Source organism: Podarcis bocagei (assembly GCF_964188305.1).
Source record: "Podarcis bocagei genome assembly, chromosome: 13".
In the NCBI taxonomy this organism is placed as follows: domain Eukaryota; kingdom Metazoa; phylum Chordata; class Lepidosauria; order Squamata; family Lacertidae; genus Podarcis; species Podarcis bocagei.
In genome coordinates this window covers 20905108-20926139 of record NC_138138.1, presented here as the reverse complement: position 1 = coordinate 20926139, position 21032 = coordinate 20905108, and the positions used below count along the sequence as shown (strand labels likewise).

Sequence of the window (21032 nt, the reverse complement as noted above, 5' to 3'; positions counted from 1 at the left end):
TTCTGCGATGAAAAGAGGAGCGTCCTGTTCCTCCATCATCATCATCATCACCATCATCATCATCATCATCATCATTTTACTATTTATACCCCCACCAATCTGACTGGGTTGCCCAAGCCATTTTAGACGCCTTCCAACATATATAAAAACATAATAAAATATTAAACTTTATTTTTTTAAAAAAACAACACTTCCCTGTACAGTGGTACCTCGGGTTACAGACGCTTCAGGTTACAGACTCCGCTAACCCAGAAGTATTACCTCAGATTAAGAACTTTACCTCAGGATGAGAACAGAAATCATGTGGTGGCGGTGCAGTGGCAGCGGGAGGCCCCATTATCTAAAGTGGTACCTCAGGTTAAGAACAGTTTCAGGTTAAGAACGGACCTCCAGAACAAATTAAGTTCCTAACCCGAGGTACCATTGTACAGGGCTGCCTTCAGATGTCTTGGCTCAGGGGTCACATAACTCCATGTTGTTGTTGTTTAGTCGTTTAGTCGTGTCCGACTCTTCATGACCCCATGGACCAGAGCACGCCAGGCACTCCTGTCTTCCGCCGCCTCCCGCAGTTTGGTCAAACTCATGCTGGTAGCTTCAAGAACACTAGCCAACCATCTCATCCTCTGTCGTCCCCTTCTCCTTCTGCCCCCCCCCCATCTTTCCCAACATCAGGGTCTTTTCCAGGGAGTCTTCTCTTCTCATGAGGTGGCCAAAGTATTGGAGCCTCAGCTTCATGAACTGTCCTTCCAGTGAGCACTCAGGGCTGATTTCCTTAAGAATGGATAGGTTTGATCTTCTTGCAGTCCATGGGACTCTCAAGAGTCTCCTCCAGCACCATAATTCAAAAGCATGAATTATTCGGTGATCAGCCTTCTTTATGGTCCAGCTCTCACTTCCATACATCACTACTGGGAATACCATAGTTTTAATTATATGAACCTTTGTCAGCAAGGTGATGTCTCTGCTTTTTAAGAATGTATAGGTTTGTTCTTCTTGCAGTCCATGGGACTCTCTCCATAACCTCCAACATTTCTCCGATGAAAATAGGGACTTCCTAAGGAAAAGTGGAACATTCCGGGATCAAATCAGAAACCAGGATGACTTCTGTAAATCTGTGACTGTTCTTTGAAAATAGGGACACTTGGAGGGTCTGCCTTGAGCTCACAGGTAAACCCACCATCCCCTGGATCCTAAGCATCATCTCTTTGGTTTGGGCTTTCAGAGATGCCTGTTCATCTCCTGGTGGCTGAAACATCAAGGGATCAAATCATGTTGCCTAGAAGACTGCCCACCCCTGGGTGGACCTGGAAGGTCACTTAAAGGCCCACTGGGGGGTTGCAGCCAGATCTAAGGTGGGGCACAGCAGGAGCGCTGCCAGCATGAAAATCTAGGGTAAAGCATAGGAGCCAACTCCTAGGAGCTGTGTCCCTTTGCTCCCTCCGATAAAATATTTGGGGGGGGGCAAATTTAATGGGCATTGCCATTCAAATGGTGCATGTGTGCTGCCTCTTGTGATTGACTATGCAGGGCCAACGCTTAGCTGCCTCCCCTATTTTATTTTATTTTATTCAGGTTGGCACACTGGGGTTAAGAAAAGGGGTCCCCAGAGGCATGTTTGGGTTAAAAGTGGGTTCTGGGTCTGAACAGGTTGATGATCATCTGGGCAAAAGGCACTTGTGGTACCACACCTTACAGAATATCATAGGGCAGTGACCCAAAAGTTGGCATTTCACACTATTTCCCTTGGATTATGGGATGCCCTTTTCACTGCTATGTGAAGCAGCAGCCACCAGTTGTTTCAGATCACTCGTGGAAAATATACCTTTTTGCCCAGGTGAAAGTTTGAGCATTCATTAAGTACCCAGGTTCCTGTTTTATATGCCTTGACACAACCATTTTACTAGTTTCATGTTGTGCTTTTGCTTCCATGACATTGTTTTGCTTCTGTGTCATGCATCGCTTAGTTTTAAACATTAAGCAGTATATAAACGCTTTTAAACAAAAGCAAAATAAGTAACTTTCATCCAGTTTGCCATTCTTAAACAAGGTTCTAAACTGGATATGCCATTGGTCTGACTTTTCATTTATTCCTACGTATAATATCACAGATAGACTATTAATCACCCCAATAACAGAATCCCATGTGGGTCCAGTTCACCCATCCAGATGCCGGTTTTTACGTTATAACAGTTCTATGGAGATACATTGTGGATCCCTAATTTCCAAATTAGTGTTGCTGCTGTACACTTTCTGTAGGGAAGGTGCTCATAGATGGTATTTATCCTGTTATTTACACCCAGGCAGTGAATGTGTTTAATCCTGCTAGTAGCCACCTTCTGTCCCCATAATTCTACTCACTCCACTCCACCCCCAGATGAAATCTCTCATGAAAGATCTGGAGGGGCTGTTTAGAGGATCACTACAATTATTGTCCATTAGCGTTTTCATCTCCATTTTGCAAATTGCAGATTGTACTTGATGGCCACCGTTTAGATGGCTTTTTAAAAGCCCATTTCTGTGGCCTAAAATAAGGAGAATGTTATTGTCCTCTTGTCCTTGTTGTGGGCTTCCCACTGGTTGGTCACTGTGAGAACTACGATGCTGGACTTAATGGGCTGATCTTGCTGGGGGTCTTATGTCTTTCCTCTTCCTAGTCCAGTGAGAGGCCACAGTATTCCCATTTTCTAGACTGAGGAACTGAGGCCGAGAGATAATGCCTTGCCCACAACCTCACAATGAGTCTGTAGCAATTCTGGATGACACTAGGGTATATCTGAATAAATCAGCTGGTAGAGCATGAGACCCTTAATCTTAAGGTCATGGGTTTGAGCCCCACGTTGGGCAGAAGTTTCCTGCATTGCAAGGGTGTTTGGACTAGAAGACCCTTGTGGTCCTTTCCAGCTCTATGATTCTATAGTGTAACTGTCTTTGTTTCACTGCTTTAATGTTTGTGCTTTTTAATGGTTTGTTTTAGTGTATATTTTAATTAACAGTGATGTGGGTTGTGCTGTGGGTTGAACCACAGAGCCTAGGACTTGCCGATCAGAAGGTTGGCGGTTTGAATCCCTGCAATGGGGTGAGCTCCCGTTGCTCGGTCCCTGCTCCTGCCAACCTAGCAGTTCGAAAGCACGTAAAAGTGCAAGTAGATAAATAGAAACCACTCCAGCGGGAAGGTAAATGGCGTTTCCATGCGCTGCTCTGGTTCGCCAGAAGCGGCTTAGTCATACTGGCCACATGACCCAGAAGCTGTACGCCAGCTCTCTTGGCCAATAAAGCGGGATGAGCACCGCAACTCCAGAGTCGGTCACGATTGGACCTAATGGTCAGGGGTCCCTTTACCTTTACCTAATGTCATTGCATATTTTAATTTCGGAGACATGATTTTGTTGCTTTGGAGTGTTTCTCCCCCTCTTCCCTCTTCAACTTTCCCCATGCTTTCTGTAGCATCCAGCTCAATGTTTTGGCAAACCCAAATGCTTTCTCACATGGGTTTTGGAATTCATCTCGACAAGACACAGGAGTTATTCAAACACCCCTATTCTCTCTTGTATTTAACCTACTTCTCTCTCTATTGCGCCTTATGAATATAAGGTAAACAATTCAGAGGTCAAAAATAACTTGCATACTTATCTCAAGATGAATAGGTTATGTGCAACCTCTCCTTAGCAGATCAATTATTTGGCCTGTTACCGGTAATTCCTTGCTCTGATCATGCAGAGATTATCCCCCATAATTATTCTTGCTTCCCTAAGATGAAGGAACTGAGATACCCACCTCCTCCAAACCGAGACTTGAACTCAAGTTCTTCCAGCACCTTCCTGGAGCAGCCGGCTCTTGGGAATGAAAAACTGGGTATGAGAATTAAGGTAAGAGTTTGCTTGTGATGGGGAGAATAGCTGGTGCTGAATGGACAGCTCCAAGAAAACCACTCAACCAGCTTGCAGAAGAGGATAAAAAGGAAACCCGTCTTGTGGGCTGACGTTGTTGATTTACATTTAAGTATTTTGTTACATGCAGTTAAATATTCTAAACAAAAAAAAGGTGGAATCGCAGACTGCGAGGGAAGATACAATCTGATTCCCACGATGTCCAGCCAATCTGAGGGGTCCATTGTTTCACTTTGGGACATGTTTCAGTTTCTGACCAATCAGGTACAGCTCTTTGAGGTTCACCTCTTGCAGAGTTTTTAATTAAAAAGCAAAGGTGGGTAAATTACAAAAAAAAAAAACACACCACCTTTTTTTTTTAAATGTGGACTCTCCAGGATATCCAAATAGGTGAGACTTCTGGCTAATCTAATCAGCCATTATCCGCTAGAGAGCTGCTCACCTGGGCATTTAGAAAAACACCAATATATCAAAGAAATATTTTGTAAGGATATGTGTGAAACCAGGGTCATCTCTGCTGGCTACAACTAATTGAAATGGGATTTAAAAGTCCTGATGTAGCAGATATTAGAATATAACACATTCAATTGGCTCTGCTTTATTAGTCCTTAAGGTGCTGCCATGCTCTTGTTTTGTTCTATTATAATTTTTGCTGCAACAGAGGAGCTGATATGAATATAAGACAATTCCCATATGCAGACGACACAACTTTGATGGCAGAAAGTGAGGAGGAATTAAACAACCTCTTAATGAGGGTGAAAGAGGAGAGCGCAAAATATGGTCTGAAGCTCAACATCAAAAAAACTAAGATCATGGCCACTGGTCCCACCACCTCCTGGCAAATAGAAGGGAAGGCTGTGAGAGATTTTACTTTCTTGGGCTCCATGATCACTGCAGATGGTGACAGCGGTCACAAAATCAAAAGACGCTTGCTTCTTGGGAGAAAAGCGATGACGAACCTAGACAGATCTTAAAAAGCAGAGACATCACCTTGCTGACAAAGGTTCGTATAATTAAAGCTATGGTTTTCCCAGTAGTGATGTATGGAAGTGAGAGCTGGACCATAAAGAAGGCTGATCGCCGAAGAATTGATGCTTTTGAATTATGGTGCTGGAGGAGACTCTTGAGAGTCCCATGGACTGCAAGAAGATCAAACCTCTCCATTCTTAAGGAAATCAGCCCTGAGTGCTCACTGGAAGGACAGATCCTGAAGCTGAGGCTCCAATACTTTGGCCACCTCATGAGAAGAGAAGACTCCCTGGAAAAGACCCTGATGTTGGGAAAGATGGAGGGCACAAGGAGAAGGGGACGACAGAGGACGAGATGGTTGGACAGTGTTCTCGAAGCTACCAGCATGAGTTTGACCAAACTGCAGGAGGCAGTGGAAGACAGGAGTGCCTGGCGTGCTCTGGTCCATGGGGGCATGAAGAGTCAAACATGATTAAATGACTAAACAACAACAAAAAATAAGGTCAGGGCTTTTTGTCAGCCGGAACTCACAGGAACTCAGTTCTGGCACCTCTCAGGTGGTGCCATTGCCATTCTAAGAGAACAAGGGAGGAGTTCATGGTGAGTTCCAGCACCTCTTTTTCTAGAAAAATAGCAGTGTATATAGGAAACAATGTCACAGAGGCATTAGCCGGAAACCCTCCATTGATCTGACAGTGCTGAATAGGCCCCACTGTATGCTGTATGGTATATACATGCTGAAAAGCTACAATGAGTTCCAGCAGTAAAACAGATGGGTGTTCAGGTGGAAAGACATGATTTCATTCCACCCTGGGCTCCCATTTGAGAGGAACAATAGTATAAAAATAAAGTCAAGAAATAATGAACATAAAATAAATATGTTTGAGGAGTTTTCTGTTAACACTGAGTGACCGTCACAGTGCAATAGCAAAACTAGTAGTGACAGATATGTCTCGGGCAACTCTGAAATTATTAATTTATGAATATCTGATTGCTTTTAACTGTTTTTTGAAAGGCAACTTTTAACTGTTTTTAAAGAAATTTTCACTGTATTGTTTTAGTATTGGCATGTTTACCACCTGGGGCTCCTTTGGAGAAAGGGTAGGGTATAAATGTCATTTTTAAAAAAAAATCAAGAGGGAGGGAGAGGTCCAGCATTTTCCTTCTCTACCTAGTCTCAGGAATTGGAGAGGAAAGATAACTCTGGCAACCGGGAGGTCCTGTAGCACATCACAGTAGGCTAGTTTGGGCCCAGGGGCCTGTAGTTGCTGACCTGCAATCAAATTAATGTGTGACATTTTAATCCTTGTTGGAAGCCACCCAGAGAGGCTGGGGGAAACCCAGCCAGATGGGTGGGGTACAAAAAATAAATTATTATTATTATTATTATTATTATTATTATTATTATTATTCTTCAGTGTTCGTTCTGAGCCAAGATGACCATGTCAGAGGCCTATCCATCCTCTACCTTAAACCCTCCAAGAGACAGCAGTTCCACAGTCTGCTCCATTGCTGAGCTGGTCTTCTGGTTAGAAGGTTTACTGAAATGTAATAACCCACCTACACCTCCCCACAATTTTACCCTCCCTATGCTACTCGTCCCATCCTTGCTGGGCAGTTTAGAATGGATGCTGTTGTTTCTTCTGTGATCTTCGCCTATATCCGTCCCTTTCTTTATGATGACTTTTTTTCAATGGCCTCAGCATGCCCAATTCCTTCAGCCTGTAAAGGGACCCCTGACCATTAGGTCCAGTGGTGACCGACTCTGGGGTTGAAGCACTCATCTCGCTTTATTGGCCAAGGGAGCCGGCGTACAACTTCCGGGTCATGTGGCCAGCATGACTAAGCCGCTTCTGGCGAACCAGAGCAGAGCACGGAAATGGCGTTTACCTTCACGCTGGAGCGGTACCCATTTATCTACTACTATTAATTTTATAATGAATGATTTTAGAGTGTTGTTTATGCTGTACTTTTGTACTGTTTTATTGTTGTTAGCCGCCCTGAGCCCGGCTTCGGCTGGGGAGGGCGGGATATAAATAAAATTTATTTATTTATTATTATTATTATTATTACTTGCACTTTGACGTGCTTTTCAACTGCTAGGTTGGCAGGAGCACGGACCGAGCAACGGGAGCTCACCCCGTCACGGAGATTTGAACCGCCGACCTTTTGATCAGCAAGTCCTAGGCTCTGTGGTGTAACCCACAGCTCCACCCGCATCCCTCCTTTAGCCTTTACCCTGCTATTATTAGGAATGGTCTCCTCAAACCTTTTTTATCAGCCTCACAGTCTGTTCTGAGCCCTTGCCAAGGTCACTTCCAGAAGCGAGATTCTTCCGAGGGGTTGCAAGGGGGATGAGGAGGCAGCCCGTCAGATTTCAGACCCTGCCCCCCTCTGTGTGCGCTAAGAGGAGGTGGAGAGGAGTCTGCCTCCTTAAGTTTGACCTACATAAGACCTGCATTGTTTATAATGTGTCAAATGACTATTGTTCTAGGGAGACCCGCCATCTGTTTCACATTCGGACCTGGGTAAACAGTTCTAGTCAGTATATTAATAGGATTGCTGTTGCGATTAGAGGTAAATTAGGAAGATGTCGATTTAGCCCAGCATGGTCTGCTCTGACAGAAGCTTTCCAGGGTCGCTGGCAGCAAAAGGTCTTTCCCATTACCACTCAATCCTTTCTGAAGAAGGGATGCCAGGGACTGAGGAGCCATACAGATGAGTGGGGTATTATTATTATTATTATTATTATTATTATTATTATTAAACATGGAACTTTGTTCATGCAAACTGCTTACATGACCACTGCATCAATCTTATACCACACATGATTCACATGTGGAGGTTCCAGGTTCAAATCTCAAATCTCCAATATCTCATGAATGAGAAAGGCTTCAGAAGACCTCCTGCCAGTCAAAGTCTCTTCTTCTTCAGCGAACACTCATAGCTGAGTAAGATTGTCTTCCATGAACACATTCTTAACAGTGAGTCTGTAAGTGACTGTGGAGGCCAATTCTGGATCCACACACCCTTCCATAGTGGGGACATAGGTTTCCAGGCAGGAGTTGATCAAGGTGGTAAAAGGTAAAGTAAAGGGACCCCTGACCATTAGGTCCAGTTGTGACCGACTCTGGGGTTGCGGTGCTCATCTCGCTTTATTGGCCGAGGGAGCCGGCATACAGCTTACGAGTCATGTGGCCAGCAGGACTAAGCCGCTTCTGGCGAACCAGAGCAGCGCACGGAAATGCCGTTTACCTTCCCGCTGGAGCAGTACCTATTTATCTACTTGCACTTGGATGTGCTTTCGAACTGCTAGGTTGGCAGGAGCAGGGACTGAGTGACGGGAGCTCACCCCGTTGCAGGGATTTGAATCACGACCTTCTGATTGGCAAGTCCTAGGCTCTGTGGTTTAACCCACAGTGCCATCCGCGTCCCAAGGTGAGGGTTTCCCAAACGTGCCTTCCTCTTAGCACACTGGTGTCCAAACTTTTTTCAAAGAGGGCCAGATTTGATGAAGTGAAGGGGCGTGGGGGCCGACCAAAGTTGTTGACCTTTTGTAGGATTGAAGTTAGGCCCCTGAAACGGACTTTGGACATGTGTGTCTTAGCACATTTCTCCCTTTCACCCTGAGTTTGAGCATCTTCAAAGTCCATGACACCTTTGGTAAAGGCTGTTCTCCAACTGGAGCGCTCACAGGCCAGTGTCTCCCAGTTGTCAGTGTTTGTCATTTGGTTAATAGCTGTACACAACTCTCCCAGATTTGAAAATACTGCAAGCTCATCTCTAATTTCTTTTTGTGGAATTTGTGAGAGGACATCAGCAGCTACAGGGGGAGTTGTGGTTAAGGAGATGCTGGTAATGTTCTTTCCAGCACAATGCAATAGTGTTTGGGTTAAATCAGGGGTAGGGAACCTAAGGCCCAGGGGCCGGATGCGGCCCAATCGCCTTCTCAATCCGGCCCACGGACGGTCCGGGAATCAGCGTGTTTTTACATGAGTAGAATGTGTGCTTTATTTTAAAATGCACCTCTGGGTTATTTGTGGGGCATAGGAATTCGTTCGTTTTTCTTTCCAAAATATAGTCTGGCCCACTACATGGTCCGAGGGACGGTGGACCGGCCCATGGCTGAAAAAGGTTGCTGACCCCTGGGTTAAATGATTGACAAATAATATTAGAAACAACACCAGGAACCCAGTAATCTTGATGCACTTCCACCATGAGAGTTCTTCTCGTGTTACAGCCTTGCTAGTATTGGAATGAAGTCACCGAGGTGATGTGAGAGAGCTTGACTGGAGTCCAGTACCAGAGAAAACTACCCTCAGCACTGCCTCCTGGACTATGGCCAAAATGGTCTTCATAGGAGGCTCTGTCCCTATTTTAGCCCAAGCATTTTGGTCTGTTGTTATGCCTAGGTTGTACTCCTATGCCTGGCTCTCTCTGTTTGCATTTCCCATCCTACAGTCAATCAGCAATTTATAAATAAAAGAATAACTCCTCAGTTATGAAGCAGATTTGATCGAACGATGTTCCAAAGCCATCGTGCGGCACAGACTAGTCCCTTCCATGAATAAGCTTTTAAGCAATGTCGTAATCTGTAGCAGCTGAAACCAGGAAAAACTGGAGCTTGTCACATAAGGCATTGGCTTTATGGGTCTCCCTCTATCCATAAAGTTTCTGATTCTGTATATCCCTTCTGTATAACACCCCACCCTCTCTCTTTTTGCAAAGGCAGCCAGTTTAACATGGTTATCCTGCAACTGGGTTTTTGGTTATGGGGAAATAATGGCTAGCTGTGCCATGCCCTGTATTTTGAGAACATTCCCTTCCATAGCCAATGGTGCAATGTGTTATACTAGAAGACATTTCTCAAGATCAACAGCCATCTGTGCAGCAGGAACTCTCCATGATGGTTTGGTTGTATTTATTCCTAAAGAAATTGGATGTACCTGGTGTAGTGGCTAAGAGATATATCGCTATATGGTCCAAAATTGCTTTGAAGTCCATATTGTAATATTGGTTTCATAATTTCCGACCTGGCAATATATTATGAATCATGATGTGTGTGCGTGTGTGCTATGCAAGAAAACCACAACGTGTTTAGCTGGCGATATATCACAATGTTGAAAACCAGATATTGTCCAGCCCTACTGTTCACCTCAAAAGTATTTGCATACATACATACATACCTATATATATGGAAGGGCTGCCTTGAAGATCTCTAGAAATTCCAGCAGTGGATACCCATGACTCTGCCCCCCCCCCAATTCCGCCTCCCCCAAGAGCACATAGTGGCGTTTGAAAAACCGAACAGGGTGGAAACAAAGACCTGCAGTTTATCTGATATGACCGGATGATAGGACAATTGGAATACAAAACCAGGAACAATACGTACATACATACATACATATATATATTATATATATACATACACATTTATACCTGTGTAAAGGAGATTAAATTAAAATTTAAGATGATCTTTTAAAAAACTCATTTGTTTTTCAGAACATTACATCTCATTCCCCTGCGTGTCATTCTCCACCCCCATGCTCTGATCCTGCACCCATTTATTGTTTACAGTACACTGTACACCTCTTGAACCGGCTTTTTTTTGGGGGGGTGGTGCAAAATCTGTTTCATCCTCTATGTAACCCAGGATGGCGGTGGCGTGGAGACACCTTGTCACCTAGAGAATCATTCCTTGCAGCCCTCACGGGGTAAAGGGATGGGGGGGGGAGAATTCACTGGCAGCCGGCCAGTATTGCCTGCCTCTGTGGTCACCACCACTAACAGTCTGAAAGCTCTGCCTTTGGCAGGTGTAATGGCAGTGTGTTGCAGCGTGCAAATGGTGAGCTGGAGACCCGTGCCTGTTTCAGACGACGTCACTGCATCACAAAATGGCCAAGCCTTTTGTGGATTCTGCCAACGGAATTCACATTCCGTAAAGGGTGTGTGCATGTGTGAATGAGAGAGCTGCTCACCTCCAGAAGTAGGGCTGCGTTTCAGGGCGTACATGTAGCAACACACACAATTTGACCAGTGAGGTTTAAAGGAGATGGGGAAGCAGTCAAACCCCCTGAAACACATTGCCCAGCTCTGGGATAAAGGACACAACATGTCACCTTTTAATTTTGGATTGTTGGATCCAGGATATTTGCCATGCCCAAGTTGTCTACTCCCAGATCATGATATGTGGATTAGAATCCCCACTCCAGTCCACAGAAACATACCCTGGAAAACCGACCCACCATTTTATCACAGTATTTAATACTCTGGGGGTGTATAAATGGATTGTGAAAGCGCATGAAGGCAAATCTACCCACATTACGTTGTCTTGAGTGGGGCACATTCTGCACATCATTGCCATGAACTGTTTTCGTCCCATTATAAGACAAAACAGGGAACTGTGAATTCAAAGTTGTGAAGGAAACATGGGAGACATCTATCCTGAAGTTATCCTCATTATGGGATCCGGACATTTCTGGGCTAGGTCCATCGAAATTGGAGGAAAGACTGGTTCGAAGTTCAAAATGAACCCCTTCGGTGCTCCTTCCCCCATCCAAAGCTGTCATGCATTCTGCTGAAATTCACACTGAATTTCTGTCTGAATCGCAGCAAGAGAAAGCAAAGGACGTCTTTCTTCCAAAGCAGGCACTATTAAAGCCCACAAGAAGTAAACAATAAAAGGGGTGGGAACCTCTTGAGGCAACAGGAGGAAAGCACCCTGTTCCCCCCCCCCCTTCCTTCAAAGTGGAAACTTTGTGCAGGGGACAACAGCATTTTCCACTCCCTTCACAAATTCCAGTTTAGAGGTGAAACCCCAAAGGCATAGCCTTTCCTGGCAGAATACTGCTTTAAACCAAACAAAACATACAGGCTTTTGTATCGGCATTATTTTGGCTCTTTTTGAGGGGGCAGGGGGAAGCAACTTTTCCCAGCAACCGCTTTACAAAACGTACGTCCAGTTCCACTTTACATAGACGTTCCACAGCAGCCTTAGCTAATGGCCATGCTGGGAAAATAATACTGTCAAAAAGTTTGTAGATGATGCAGTAGGTGGAGTCCTGCTTGAGTGGGTAGAGGAAACGTCACCCGATTTGCATCGTTTTTTTAAATATAAAACTGAATCTAGGTTAATAAATAAATATCTCGAACAACTGAAAGAGGACCAGTGAATGTCTATGTGATGCAGCTCAGTTTATAACAGCCTTCCCCAAGCAGGTGCAATCCAGGTATTTTGGACAACGCTCAGCATCCCTGACTATTGGCCATGTTGGCTGGGGATGATGGAAGCTATAGTCCAAACATCAGGAAGGCACCAGGTTGGGAGAGGCCCCCAGTGGGACCCGATTGTGAGTACCTGTGTTATTTCCAAGTTGGGTTGAGCGATGTGGCACTCTCAGCCAAGCTCCAGCGCGTGAATGAATCATGGTGGCCAAAAACCACGCCCAAGGACGGGGATAGTGAAAGGTCAGAGAGGCCAAAATGCAGGCAAAGGAAGCCTCCAAATGTGTTCACACAAAGCTTCACCTTGCCATATTTAAGGTAAGATGTTTTCTGACTTTTTCCCTTAAGAACTTGATTCCAGCATTACACACAACACACAGACGTTGCTGTCAGGCCAAACTGCACCCTTCTGGTGCCACGGATGCTGATACTCCCCATAAGCTTGGTGCCATACAGAGAGCACCTTTCCAACATCTTGGCCCTCTGGGCAAAGTGCAGCTCTACAGAAGTGTTGTTTTGGTGCCTCTGTGTATGTCAGTGTATGTTTGTGAAACAAAGGGACATCTACGATGGTCCAGTGTTTTGTCCTGGGACAAAGGTTGACCTCATAAATTAAGGAACAAAGAAGAACCAGGCAATACCTCTTACAATCTAATGATCTTAGAGACTGGGTCCTCATTACCTGTGCGTCTAAGGCACTCGTGCCTCTGTTTTTATCTTTTGCTGTCCCCCGGCTGTAAGCACACCCACTTCCACAACAAACCCTGGTATTGACAGCAGCAAAGCAGAACCCTGTCAAGGTGTTGGGCTTCCAAAAAGGTGCTGCCCTTCACAGCTTTCTTCCAGTCAAATGCAGAATGGCTGGTGCAGAACCATGAAACTGAAGGCTTGCTCAAGAGCGGGACCAATTATTTCTTCCCTGCTCAGTTCCATTTTTTCTCTCTCCAAAGTCTCTAGCTTCAGCTCCTGGCTCGATACCTTTGATGCGTTTGCTCCCCGTTCTTAGGTTTTAATACTCAGCTCCCTTGGGAGGGTCCAGTTCATAAACCTCCTGGGCGTTGATTCCCAGAAATTCTCCAAGACAACCGTGAATAAAAATGCAGTGAGGAGGGGAAAGAAACAAGGCGAATGCTCTTTTCCTGGTTGTAAAAAGTCAGCCGTAGCGTCTATTCAGATGCCGACAGGGGTTTCGGAGGCCGGAGCCTCTCCTCAGTCACTAAGTTGGCGACTGGCAAAATCGCCCGCAAAAACCCTCCTTAAAAAACACAGACATATTTCCCACCATCGCACGAAACATAGAGAATAATGGATTCCATATTGTCCAAAAGGATGGAAAATTAAAGGCAAGATCATCCAACCCTCCCCACCCTCACCAAATCCCAACAATAAGACCCCCCCCCACTCCCAACCCCGCAACCCCTTTGCTCAAAAGTTTAAGATTCAGGAAAGAAAACAAAAAGAGATAGAGAGAGCTGGTCTCGCTTCTTGCCAGCAGAGTCCTGCTGCGTTCCAGTTTTGTCCCCTGCTCCACGTGAAGACAGTCTCGATCCCGATCTGCAACGGCTGGCGCAAGGTTCTCATCAGGCAGAGAGGACAGGGGACACAAATGGCCGGACACACGGGACCACCGCCTCCCCACCCTCCACGGTTTGTCGATCCAGTTGACACAAGACACACACCGGACATGGAAAACTGACAAGTGATTCACCACCCTTGTCAAGGTGTCTGGGTGTTGCTTCTGCGGCCCACTTTGACCTTCGCCATCCCGCCTGACCCGTCCCGGCCTTTGTCTTTCCCTCACCCTCAAGAGAAGGCAAGGCTGTTGGCTACTCTCGCTTGCCGTAGTTCTTCTGACTGTGTTGGGGTCTTAACACTTCCCTGCTGGGAAAATCGGGCAGGGGATGAGGGAAGAATAAAAGAGTGGAGAACGGGCAGGAGGCATTTCTAAACAGGTCCCTTGCAAATGATAGTAGTAGTAGTAGTAGTAGTAATAGTAATGAGAAGAATTAATTGCTCTGGTTGGTTTATATGTGTGTTTTTTTCTGCTCTTTTTTTAAGTCGGGTTGGAATTTTTCAAAGTCTGCAGCTTCGCCTCCAGTTCAGAGATCTGAAAAACACACAACAGAAAGGGGGTGAAGAGGAGATTTCCAGGTAGAAAAATAGTGTGTGTGGGGGGGGGGGGAGAGAGATGGGAAGACACGAGAGAAGGAGACATGGTGGAAATTGGCTGGCTGGCTCAGCACCCATTAACAGCAATGGGAAAGGGCTGGTGGAGAAGAGGGCTATGAAAAAGGGGAGTGAAGGGGCACGCCAAAGGAGAATTGTATGGATATAAATGGTGGCGGGGGGGGGGGGGTCTCATTAACACGGCTTCTGAACATTTAGGCTTGCAGTCTGCTCCACATCCGTTTTGAGAAGGGTTCCTCTGCTCTGAGTTCGGCAAAAGGCCGCGCAGCATAAACTGTGCAGATCTAGTTAAAAGTTGTATATGCCAGATAAGCTTTGTATAATCAGCTCTGCTTCTGGGAACCGAACGTTGCTGCACTTTCTGTATTGTAAGCTGCATGGGTATAATAATAATAATAATAATAATAATAATAATAATAATAATAATTATTATTATTATTATTATTATTATAATTATTATAATTATTATAATTATTATAATTATTATAATTATTATAATTATTATTATTATTATTATTATTATTTATACCTCGCCCGTCAGGCTGAGCTTCCCCAGCCACTCTGGGTGGCTTCCAATCGAGTGTTAAAAACAATACAGCATTAAATATTAAAAACTTCCCTAAACAGGGCTGCCTTCAGATGTCTTTTAAAGATTTATTTCCTTCACATCTGAAGGGAGAGCGTTCCATAGGGCAGGCGTCACTACCGAGAAGGCCCTCTTCCTGGTTCCCTGTAACCTCACTTCTCGCAATGAGGGAACCGCCAGAAGGCCCTCGGCGCTGGACCTCAGTGTCCGGGCTGAACGACGGGGGTGGAGATGCTCCTTCAAATATACTGGGCCGAGGCCGTTAGGGCTTTAAAGGTATATGTAATGAAACACATGAATAATGAATAGTTAAAACTAAATAAGGATATGAAAGGACCGAAAGCTCAAAGGGCGAATCAGAGGTGGAAAGAGAGGAAGGAAATTTGTGCTGAAATCTGGGTTTCTCTCTCTCTCTCTCTCTCTCTCTCTCTCTCTCTCTCTCTCTGTGTGTGTGTGTGTGTGTGTGTATCTGACATTCCTTGAAAACTGGTTATCTGTGGCCTCAGTGCTCAGAACCGTGGACAGTGGGACTGTGTCAGAGTGGGACTCTGGGATCAAATGTCCAGGAGTCCACTCAGCGGAATAAGGAGGAAGGGCCCCAAAATGCAACACTACGGGATTTCCACATTTTGAAGCAATACAAAGATAGCTCAGTTGGTTAGAGCGTGGTGCTGATAACGCCAAGGTTGCAGGTTCGATCCCCATAAGAGACAGCTTCATATTCTGTAATTGCGAGGGGCTGAACTAGATGGTCCTCAGGGTCTCTTCCAACTCTACAATTCCATGTTACTTTCTAAAGAGCCCTCAGTCTGATTGTTCAGTTGAAAATCACCTAATTGCACCACTGTGGAACCAGCAGAAGCCCATGCAGACAGTACTGTGTTCTACTGATAAAACAGTGCTTAATCCACATCCATGATGCAAATCCATGATGGTTTGTTTTTTCACATGTGCAGCTGGTAAAAAAACATGTGCATCTACAAACCCCACACATCTGTCTTTTGTATGCCTAGTAAAAGGTAAAGGACCCCTGGACAGTTAAGTCCAGTCAAAGGCAACTATGGGGTTGTGGTGCTCATCTCGCTTTCAGGTTGAGGGAGCCGGCGTTTGTCTGCAGACAACTTTCCAGGTGATGTAGCCAGCATGACTAAACCACTTCTGGCACAACAGGACACTGTGACGGAAACCAGAGCGCACGTAAATGCCGTTTACCTTCCTGCCATAGTGGTACCTATCTATCTACTTGCACTGGCGTGCTTTCGAATTGCTAGGTTGGCAGGAGCTGGGACAAAGCAACGGGAGCTCACCCCATCACGGGGATTCGAATGATCAACCTTCTGATCAGCAAGCCCAAGAGGCTCAGTGGTTTAGACCACAGTGCCACCCATGCCCCCTTTAATGTCTAATAAAACAGACTAGCGCACACAAATCAGTTTCTGCACCCAAACTGGAAGAGGGCAATTTTAGGACAGAGTTGCTAATTTCAATGAATCACCTCTCATTAGACTGATCACATTAGACTGGTCTAATTGCTTGCTTAGACTGATCACATTAGATATGTCTCCAGAGTGAATCATAAAACAGATGCATATCCAACCTTTCAAAGCTGACACAGGCTCGAGGTTCCAAGACTAAAATGATATTCGTTCCCCAACGAGGACTTAAGTGCCTCCATCTCCCATAATGGGACATGGGTGGCACTGTGGGTTAAACCACAGAGCCTAGGACTTGCCGATTAGAAGGTCGGCAGTTCGAATCCCTGTGAAAGGGTGAGCTCCCGTTGCTCGGTCCCTGCTCCTGCCAACCTAGCAGTTCGAAAGCATGTCAAAGTGCAAGTAGATAAATAGGTACTGCTCTGGAGGAAAGTCAACAGTGTTTCCGTGCGCTGCTCTGGTTCGCCAGAAGCGGCTTAGTCATGCTGGCCACATGACCCGGAAGCTGTACGCTGGCCCCCTTGGCCAATAAAGTGAAATGAGCGCTGCAGCCCGAGTTGGTCACGACTGGACCTAATGGTCAGGGGTCCCATTACCTTTACCTCCCATAATGCTGTGCTCAATTGCACCCGGCAGAAACCAAACTTCTTAATGGTTACTGCAATTGGTTGTTTTCTTTGAGGCATCTTTCAATGTGCCATTTTCAGCCTACCAAGTTCTAACTGGCTTGGCCAAACCTGAGGATTGCCTCCCCTTTCTTCACAGTTACTAAGATTTGCTGAAGATGCCCTCTTGATATTACTATACATGTGTCATGTCAAGGCATTTATTGATGGCTCCTCTCCTTTTAAGTACTGTTTCCCTTGGAGAGGAACAGCTGATATCTGGCTCAAGCTTTTAGAATACAAGCCTTTGGCTCTGCATTTAACTAACTGATTAACTAAGCTATCGCATTAGAGCTTGGGCTGTGCAGAAGTGAGAGTCAGAGAGCAAGCTGCCTTGGAAACAGCTCTTTCATTACGCAAATGCACGCATTCCTTCCTTCCCAATTCCTGCCCCAAGATTCCTACCACCGTCTCCCTTTCAAGGCAACCTTTCAAGAATCACTGTGCCTAATTGTGAAAAGGCGGCAGATGGGAAAGAAGGGGAAAGTTGGCCGGGAGCAGTTCTAGGAGAAATCAGTGGGGTGATGGAGTGAAGTAATGGTTGGGGAATGAGAGCCGATGGACATGACTGAGAAAATAAGCATGGCGGAAGCCTTCGGCCTGATGCTTGGGTCAAATCAAAGGTATAACACATTTGGTGATGGGAACAGTGCCCTGATGTGGGCAGGCTGCTGTTCAGCAGACTAGTTCACCATATTTTTATTCATTAGAGAGCAGTCAGTCCAAGACAAATTCAGACACAGTCAGCAGAAATCATCCTAAGAAAATAGGGAGATCACAATTAAGGTGAAGGGGAGGTGATGGCTTGATAGGAGGCTATATCCGCAGCCATGTTTTGTAAAGCAGGGAAGGCCTGACGCAGCCAGCCTTCTCAAGATAAAGGACAGCAGCTCAGGATTTGCACCACTTTCCTGGCTGTGTGTGTGTGCCTTGTCTTGCCTGTGTTCAGCCACATCAGCCTGTAGTCAGCACCTTTCCGCAGAGTCCTCTCCACCTGGGACTCTACGAATGCATGTGCTGATTTGCCCAGGGTGCCACCAATTAAGGTAGGAGGGAGGTGAGGTGGCAAACTGCACTGGCTCCCAGTGGAGTACAGGGTCAGGCTTAAGGTGCTGGTTTTGACCTTTAAAACCCTAGGCAGCCTAGGACCCAGGTACCTACGGGACCACCTTTCCTGGTATGCCCCACGGAGGACCTCAAGGTCCACAAATAACAACACTTTGGTGGTCCCGAGCCTCAAGGAGGTTAGATTGGTTTCAACTAGGGCCAGGGCCTTTTCAGCACTGGCCCCGATGTGGTGGAACGCTCTGTCACAGGAGACTAGGGCCCTGCGGGACTTGACATCTTTCCGCAGGGCCTGCAAGACAGAGCTGTTCCGCCTGGCCTTTGGTTTGGACTCGGTCTGACCCTTATATTTCCCTCCCCTTATGGTCTTGATTTATCAGCTATTTTAAAATGAGGCTGCATTTTAAATTGCATTTTAACCTGTATTTTAAATTGTGTTTTTTTCCCCTCCCTCTCTTTTTACCCTATTATGTTTTTACTGTCATTTTATTTTATTGGTGTTAGCCGCCCAGAGCCTGGCTCTGGCCAGGGAGGGCAGAGTATAAATAAATTTTATTATTATTATTATTATTATTATTATTATTATTATTATTATTATTAAGCAGATTGTACCACATCAGACAATGCGGGAGGCTGCCAATGCTGAATGTTCCCTTATGCTAAAACCTCACATATAGAAAGTTTATAGATGTGCTAGCTTTCTGTTTGCAGGGAGAGGTTGGTGGTTACCCCCAGTGGCGTAGCGTGGGTTGTCAGCACCCGGGGCAAGGCAAGTAATTTGTGCCCCCTAACCCGTGGATTTGCGCCCCCTAACCCGTGGATTTGCGCCCCCTAGCCCCTAGATGTTGCGCCTGGTGTGGCCGGCCCCCCTGCACCCCCCACGCTACGCCACTGGTTACCCCCCCCGCCCGAACTGTCTCAAGGCCTTGCTTTTTCCATTCACCACAGTTGTGGCAATTGCTGCCTAGTGCTCTATCCATGTAGAATGTGGTTTGTGCTGCCTGTTCTCCACCGAGTGGCATGCCGCAGCCATGTAGGTGCTGGCAAAATGTGCACCTCTGCTCTTATTCTGGGCTCTGTGCAGGTGATCCTCACCCTTTCCTTAAGAGCTTGGCACTTTGTAAATGCTGAAGAGCAGCAGTGGTGGCAGTGCTCAAATGCACGTGCTAGCTTGGTCTACCCCAATAGAGATGAATGGTGCAGGGGTGTGTGTGTGTGTTGCGTTCAGTGTTCTGTGCAAAGAAGAGGAGCACACTGAGACCTGCTGCTGTGATTTGGGTTTTAGAGGGGGCTTCTAGGCTGCAGTACAAGTGATGTCCTCCAGAGGGAGCATGGGGAGTCTCCTGGATGTTGGAAGAGAGAGATTCTACATTGCTCTCTGATCAGTGTAGCCGCAGTACAGAAACCCAGGAGCATTCACACACACGCACACACACACAAACCAATGCACACATTTAACACACAGAGGCATGAGAACAACCTGACGAGTCTGACATGATCCACTGCCTGATGTAGGAACCAGGGTGTGGCAGGGATCTGCAACTGGCCCAGCAAGGAGAGAGATAGATTTGACACGAGACCCCTTGCAGGATCAAGTGAAGGCCCAACGCCCATGCATACGTGGTGGAGAGACAGCGTTCGATCTAGGATCAAGTGTCCGCAAACTAAACAGAACACTGCACAACCTTAAGAGATCCCTGTAGATCTGGGATGCGGAATCTCACATCACAGGATCTGGGGAAGGTGGGCGAGTGTGGGCTTGTAAAGATCCACTTTGTCCTGGTGGAAGTTTCAACGGGACTCTGTAGAAAGGACACCCCGGCCACCAGCGCCCCAAGAAATCTGAAGGCGATATAGGCGTGGAATTCTCCACGTGGAATTCAAAAAGATCAGAGTCTTCCCACCCCCTGCCTTTGAGCAGCAGGATCTGCTTAATGAGTGATCCAGCCCTTGACACAAGGTCCTACAAGACTCAAGCATTGATGCCCAACTCTACAGGAGTTCAGAAAGATGGGTGTGTCCCTCTCCCCCCAACCCTTCCTCTACCCACGTCAATAATCAGGCCCCTTCCAAGTGCACACATCTCACATGTATCCCTGAGCTGAACTGAACCAAGGCCTCTCCAGTCACAGCAAAGCCCTTTCTTTCTTTCTTTCTTTCTTTCTTTCTTTCTTTCTTTCTTTCTTTCTTTCTTTTCCTCGGGGGCTCAAGGCAAACCCCCAGCGCTGTCCTTGATGCCCACCTTCTCCTGCAACTTGTCCACTTCCTCCTTGTGGGCCAGCTCAGACTCCTCCTGGATGCGGCGCTGAGCTGTCTCCTTCTTCAGGAACTCAATCTCTCTGTAAGAGGGGAAGAGCCAGAGTCAGAAGCACATAACAACAACAACAACAACGAGAGCCAGTGTGGTGTAGTGGTTAAGAGCGGTGGACTTGTAATCTGGGGAACCGGGTTCGCGTCTCCGCTCCTCCACATGCAGCTGCTGGGTGACCTTGGGCTAGTCATACTTCTCTGAAGTCTCTCAGCCCCACTCACTTCACAGAGTGTTTGTTGTGGGGGAGGAAGAAACGCTGTTTACCTTCCCGCCGCAGCGGTACCTATTTATCTACTAGCACTGGTGTGCTTTTGAACTGCTAGGTTGGCATGAGCTGGGACAGAACAACGGGAACGCACCACGTCGGGGGATTCGAACTGCCGACCTTCCGATCAGCAAGCCCAAGAGGCTCAGTGGTTTAGACCACAGCGCCACCCACGCCTCAGAATGCTGAACAGCAGAATGCTGAGTTGGCAAAGTGAATCGGTCCGTTTTAGGCTAGAGGTGGGAGACGCCTTTTTCATATGCTTTCTCCATGTTAAAAAAACACACAAACTCCTTCTTGGAAGTACAAGAACAACCATAACTAGCCTACCAGAGAGAAAGGTTCTTGTTTTCCCTTCTTGACTAGTTTTATTTGCAGGCAACCTTTTCCATGGGGAAGCATTCAAAACGTCATTCCACACCTATAGTCTGAAACAATTC

General features: G+C 46.2%; 1 protein-coding gene across 1 annotated transcript in view; it reads right to left on the bottom strand.

Annotated features, from left to right (window-relative positions):
* Positions 1-13214: 13214 nt before the first annotated feature.
* The window catches only part of PPP1R9B (protein phosphatase 1 regulatory subunit 9B), a 76925-nt gene continuing 69107 nt past the window's right edge, over positions 13215-21032 (bottom strand). The window contains exons 10-11 of the mRNA XM_081166253.1: positions 20259-20355; positions 13215-14187 (exon numbers count right to left, since the gene is read on the bottom strand). Of these exons, the coding sequence (XP_081022379.1) occupies positions 14134-14187; positions 20259-20355 (151 nt within the window). The 3' untranslated portion in view covers positions 13215-14133. The remainder of the gene's footprint in view (positions 14188-20258; positions 20356-21032) is intronic.